Source organism: Pteropus medius, unplaced genomic scaffold (assembly GCF_902729225.1).
Source record: "Pteropus medius unplaced genomic scaffold, Ma_sr-lr_union100, whole genome shotgun sequence".
In the NCBI taxonomy this organism is placed as follows: Eukaryota; Metazoa; Chordata; class Mammalia; order Chiroptera; family Pteropodidae; genus Pteropus; species Pteropus medius.
Genome location: NW_024341894.1, coordinates 5647616 through 5653634, shown reverse-complemented (window position 1 = coordinate 5653634; position 6019 = coordinate 5647616). Strand labels below are relative to the sequence as shown.

The 6019-nt window shown below is 51.1% G+C and overlaps 1 protein-coding gene across 4 annotated transcripts; it reads left to right on the top strand.

The window, feature by feature from the left end:
• The first annotated feature begins 335 nt into the window (after positions 1 to 335).
• On the top strand, positions 336 to 5782 carry SPAAR (small regulatory polypeptide of amino acid response). Of its 4 annotated transcripts, none has more exons than XR_005651518.1 (3): positions 336 to 550; positions 855 to 3689; positions 4163 to 4457. XR_005651518.1 is itself a non-coding variant. In XM_039856934.1 (2 exons), exon 2 carries the CDS (start codon positions 4575 to 4577, stop codon positions 4800 to 4802), a length of 228 nt encoding a protein of 75 aa, XP_039712868.1. In that variant the 5' UTR covers positions 1971 to 3689; positions 4163 to 4574; the 3' UTR covers positions 4803 to 5782. The 4 variants fall into 4 exon arrangements, 1 of the variants encoding a protein (XP_039712868.1); XR_005651519.1 differs by having other exon boundaries at positions 826 to 3689; XR_005651517.1 differs by lacking the exon at positions 336 to 550 and having other exon boundaries at positions 1321 to 1416; positions 1642 to 3689.
• Positions 5783 to 6019: the final 237 nt, after the last annotated feature.

The following is a 6019-nucleotide window of genomic DNA, read 5'->3' as shown; positions in this document are numbered from 1 at the left end:
ACCTGAGCTCTGAGGGAGGAATTAGGGTGCAGCCTTGTCCAGAGAGGGCTCTCTGGGTACCAGTGGGGTTCTGGGCTTCTGTGAGACAGTCCAGGGCCTGAGAGAGAAGAGGGATGAAGTTGCCCAGGCTGGCCCCCAGGGCTCTACCTCTGTTCTCTTTCCAGCCCATCTCTAGGGCAGACTGAGCTCTGGAACCTGCAGAAGCCCCAGTCCGTGGGCTGCATTGAATTCATTATTTCCTTGGTAACTGGGTCAGAGTTTCTCATCCAAGCCTTGAGTCTCCAGCAAGCCCGCCCCCACTGGTGCCTGTGTGTGGCACTAGGGTTGGGAGGGCGGGGAGGATTCTTTAAACTGGGGGATGGTGCTTACTTGGTGGCCTTGGAGGTTGCTTTCCTCTTCCTGGGGTCTTAGTTCCTCTTCCTTAAAACAAGAGAGATAAGAGATTCCTTCCCTCCAAAGCCCCGAGGCATGTTCCCAAATACCCCAGGAACAGCCAGAGGAATTCCACAGGGAGGAAGGAGACCTCTTCTGAGGCCTGCAGCCTGTGTCTGTGAGTTGGGGTGGGAGGTGAAGGGAGGAGAGGCTTGGGGGCTGGGTGAGGAGGTAGGGAGGGGCTTGAGAAAAGGTCAGAAAGTCGGGAGCCTGCTGACTCACTGGAACAGAATGTCCTGTTTCTTTTCTGTTTCCTGATGTGAGTACTTGGGTTGGGGCAGGAGGAGCTATGAGGGGAAGTGGGGGGCCAATTCACACTGACAGCCACACTAGATTTCTGAGTTGGGAAAGTGGACTATAAGTCACCATGTATTGTTGATGTTATCTTTGCAGTGTCCTTCAAATCCTCCTCCCTTCCTCAGTGCCCTAGGTCCACCCTAGCTCATCCCCCAGCCTGGATTCCCGGCACAGCCCCTCTGACTCTGCCCAGCCCCAGCCCTGCCCCTTTCTGAAGCATCTCCATGCTGTGGCCTGAGGGATCTGCTGAAGGCCTCATTACCCTTGGGATGAAGTCTCTGCCTCTTGGTTGACCATTCAAGGCCCCTGGTGTCTTCCAGCCTCCCCTCTTGCTCTTTTGTTCCATTTGCATTGCTTCAGTCATCAACCCCAGAAAACACCCTGCACCTTACCCTCGCTGTGTCTCTGTCTAAGAAGAATTTGTTGCTCCCTCCTATGGGTTTCCAATTTATTATTTATTATTAATTAAATAATACATTTATTATCATTATCATCATCATTATTATTATATTTCTTTTGGAGCACTGACCACACTTTCTCTCTTTCCTCAGAGATTTATGGCAGGATTCAAGGGCCCTGCTCTCATAGATCTGAGAAAACTTTGAGGGCTCCCTGCCTCCCAGTACAGAACCAGCCTGCACAACAGATGCTCAGGAAGGATTCTTAAAGACTCATGCTCTCTAGAAAGTAAATGTGATCAAAATAATCACCACCCTCAGGGACACTATGTAGAGCAGTAAGGTCCTGTGGGATTAGGCCTTTGGGCTCTGGGGGCCTCTGAGGTGTGCTCCCACTCTATCTCCACATTGTCTGGGGAAAGGGGCGGGGGTGATCTGAGAAGCAGGAAACATTTAACAAGTGGAGGTCTGTAGCCTGCTGGCCTTGACCTCCCCTCCCTCTGTCTCTCCGCAGAGCCCCATGCCCTTCTTGGACTACGGCCAGTCTCCCTAAGTGTGGCTTCAAGCCTCTGGGAGAACCGGCATCCTCTTTGTTTGAGGACGGCTGCCATCACCTTTTCCCTTGTTTATAGGAGTGGAATGTATGGAATGTGGCCTTTTTTCAGACTAGTTGACGAGAATGACGGATGCTGGAAAGATATATACTATGATAGGTATCTTTAGGCGCCCTATTGCATTTGAGGCTCGTGGGCAGGGGCTGTATATCACAGGATTACAAAAGTCACAAGATGAAGAAAAGATAACTGGAAAAAATGCTCAGGACAAGCATCTTGAATTGAGGGCAAAGGTTGGTGGCTGTCTTGCTCCCTCAACTCTCCCAATAATGTTGATAAATGGAAAGGGGCTATTGGGGGACGGTTGGGGGTGAGTGTTCTGAGCCAAGGGGGACTGTGGGAAAAGCATTAACCTTTGTCCACTTTTATCCATGGTTACTCTTTTTGCCTGAGGCTTGAGATGCCGTGTTGGTCATTCTATGTTGCAGACCACCAGTGTGGCATCCATGAAGATCTCTAAGAGCCTTTAAAGCAGACTGTGCCTGTCTTCACAATATAACTCAGGTCCCTCTCATTATGCCACATGGCCTCCATTCAAATACTGTATGCCTATTATGAGAATGGACCAGAAGGCCTATTTCCCAATGAATCAAAGAAGGGTCCCCAAATCTCAGAAACAGAAAAGGAAGCCTATACAAGCAGAAGATAAGAGCGTTGAGCCATTGTTCTTTATTCCAGTTTTAAAAAACTGAACAATGCATGTCTACCACGTGCCTCCAACTCCATTCATTCACAAAGAACAGGCGAATGAGAAGTCAAAGGAATAAATAACCCAGCTTGAAACCTAGTTCCCCTAATGCTCTCTTATTTCCTGAATTGACTAGTGGATCTTTGTAATTCAGTCTGAAGCCACAGATTGGCTTCTCACATTTCCTTATCTCTGCTTCTGCTTGCCCCAGTTAACACGAAGAATTTTAAGTGTCCAACTTCCTGTAAAGGCCCCAGCTTGCTCCATGCCCCTCCACTGCCCTGTCAGAGGAGGAGCCCCATGCCCAGGCTGTCCAACCATCTTAGAAAAGGGAAGAGTGAGAATCTGACCCAATACTCACCACTCTCCCATTCTGTGCGCAAGCAGTTCCCTAAAGCTAGTACTAAAGGAAGTTTACTGGGGCCTTGGAGAAATTGAAAAGGACCCAGGCTGGGCGACCTTGGGCTAGCCCTTGTCCCTCTCTGGGCCTTCGCACTGTGATCGGTAAAACTGCAGAACGAGGCGACTGCTCTGTGGTCCCGTGGTACCTGGAACGAGTTGAATTAGAAGGAAAGGCCGGGAAGCCCCTCTTTGGCTGTTTCGTGCTCTTGTTATCATTGCAAATTAGCAGTAGGCACAGGCAGGTCATGTAACTTCTGACTACTAGCATCTGAATCTGTAAAACAGAGACAATATCGCTTCACAGGGTTGCTGGATCGATTACGTGAGATAATGCCTGGCTGCGTCCCGTACCTAGAATTATGGTTTTTCACTACTCCATTTCTTAGAGTTTGGATAAAGTGAGGCTAATAACCCAGTCTCCTTTCTGGAAGTGGTGGTGGTCCTAGGAGGTGTTGACTGTGAAAGGGCTGTGACTGAGTGAGTGTCAGGATGGAGCCCATTCTGACAGACTTACTCAGTGGTCTGGGCCTGGCTCACCCCGCCCCCCAGTTAAGTGGAGAACCTGGTAGGGGGCAGGGCTGGAATGGCCTGGGTGTTCGCGCAGGGTGCGGGTGCGGTAAGTGCAGTCATCGAGGGCAGCAGGCAGCTGTGCAGGTCCTGGGCCCTCACTCACAATTGGTGGAAGGAATTCAGGAAGTGCTCACAGCTACTCAGACATCTTGGAGCCTAGTCCGAGGCAGGAGCAAGCCTGCAGCACCCAGGGATGGGTATGTCGTGACCTGGCTCCTGGGGAGGCCACCAGGTCAGGAGGCCACAGCACCACAAACAGCCAGAGCTACCACCGGAAGGGAGCCCAGGGTAAGTCTTCACAGCACTTGAGTGTGAGAAGCGGGCATGAGCAGGCAGCAAGGAGGCCTGGGTGGAGACTGGAACAGAAGGGGGCTTCTCCGGGAGCTGCAGTTCAAGGGAACCCCACAGTATGTCATTGAAGGAGCTCAGCTGTCCTGGCCTTATCTAAACAGTACTCTTCCAACCCCATGAAGAAAAGGAGGCTAAATGAAACAGGCCCTCCCCCACAGCCCCTGCAGAAGGCCCTGTGGCACTTGCCGTAAACCTGCCGTGCTCCCGCTACCTTGCCCGGAGCTGGCATTATCTTCCTTCGCACCTGTGTCCTTGCCCCCGGCACAGGGCCAGGGTCTCGGGAGGCAGCATAGGCTTACTCAAGGACTGCCCAAGGTTCCTCCAGGGGAGGAGCCCAGGCCCATCCTGGATCCACAATGGGGAGTATTTTGTCTTCTGTCTGAACAAACAAATTCTCTTGAAATCCGTAGGCGTCACCAGAGGGCCGAGTTGGCAAGGCTCCCTGCGAGCAGAGTCTTCTGCCCCCTCCTTCCAGCTCCTCCGAGTCCAGCAAGTCTTGAGCTCACGTCTTTCAGGAACAGCATTTCTTCTAGAGGCTGTCCCTGGAGTTGACCACAGCTCTTGGAAGATTGGCCAGACGTAGGAAACAGTGACAGAGACCAACTGAAATTTGAGTGGGGCCATGTGGGGTGCCCAGTGGTCTAGAGGGGACACAACCCAGGACCTCAGACCAGTACCTTCTTAGAAGACCACAGGGTGAGCGGCTGGAAGAGCAGGGTACGTGTCACAACCAAGAGCCACCCTCCTCGCTGTCTCGGAAGGGGAGCTAAGGCTCCAAGACTTACCTCAGGTTGCTCAGTGGGTCACCCGCCACGTGGGGCCATGGAAACGGCAGTGATTGGCATGGTGGCAGTGCTGTTTGTGGTCACTGTGGCCATCACCTGTGTCCTCTGCTGCTTCAGCTGTGACTCAAGGGCCCAGGATCCTCAGGAGGGCCCTGGCCGCAGCTTCACAGTGGCCACGTTTCGCCGGGAGGCTTGTCTCTTCACTGGGCCAGGTCGCCATGTCCAGCCAGTGGCGGGTGCCCGGGACTTCTGGACCTTCATGTGAAGTCTAACAACCTCCAGGATTTTCTCGGCTGGTGGGTCAAACTCACCCGCCCCCCAGCAAGCCTTCCCTGATGTTCCACTCCTCCAAGTCGGGCATTTCTGTCCTTCCCTGTCTGTATTCAGCAAACTCCCTGTTCCATCCTATCTTGGGTTGCTGTGCCCTCTGGCCTGGGAGATTTACAGTGGTGGGACCAGGTGGGAGTCAACCCTGACCCCTGAGAGCTCAGCTGGACCCTACCCACAGGACTGGGCTTAGGAGAATTCCAAAGCGTTGAATGACCAGACAGTGTTGTATTGCACGGTGGGCCAGCTCTTCTCATCTACAGGGGGACTGGAATTTATTGTAAACAGAATCTAGTTAACCCAGGATGCCTACGAAACTGGTTCTATTGCCACCAGAGGAAGTAGCACCCTCAAGTGGACATTTTTACAAAACGCTTCTCATCTGCTCCCTTAATCGAGTCTTTTTGGTACTTTACGTATGCGTATCCCACAGAGACCAACCCTGAGGCCTGCCCCTACCAGTTGCCTGAAATCAGCCCTGAAATTTGAAACCAAAGAGCTGCTTTGTTGATTTATTTTATAATTGAAAATGTATATCCTTTTATGGATCTTCCAAGAATCAGGGTTGGAAAAACCACAAAAGGAAAGAGAAGAAAAAATAAGAGTCACAGAAAGTATGAGATATTTTATTAACAAGAAAGCCAGAAAGAAGACTTCGAAGCATATTTTAAATGAGACTTCATTACTCTATTCTTATAGGTCACTTCTATTCTTAGAGAATGTGAGTGACTTGCGTCACACAGGAATGACAAAAAATCATGAACTCAAAGACAATTCCAAATAAGTTAAAATGTTGTGTTACATTGAGAGCATGTACCAAAGCTCTTGTTTTCATCATAAATAGAGGATCAGTTTTTACTAACAGAAAATCTGTTTTCTCTGTACCTACAAAATAAATGCTGTGCTGTATTTAGAGTAAAGTTTGAAGGGTGCAAAATTTTGAGTCTCCTGGCTCCTGTGAGTGCATGCAGCCCTAAATGGATGGCTTTCTCAGAACCTGCCTGTTGAGGAGGGCAGGACTGACCCTGACGGGGGTTCTGGCCTTTGAGGAGGCCTAGACAGGTCACCCCGGCCATGTGGCTGCAGAGAGAGAGGCTTGGGGCTGCAGAGGTGCAGAGGGGTAAGGGGCTAGGGAGACAGGCTGACGGAGAGGGA

What these genes read in the sequence shown, in the direction of transcription:
- SPAAR (XM_039856934.1), top strand. Translation starts at nt 4,575, where the DNA reads ATGGAAACGGCAGTGATTGGCATGGTGGCAGTGCTGTTTGTGGTCACT.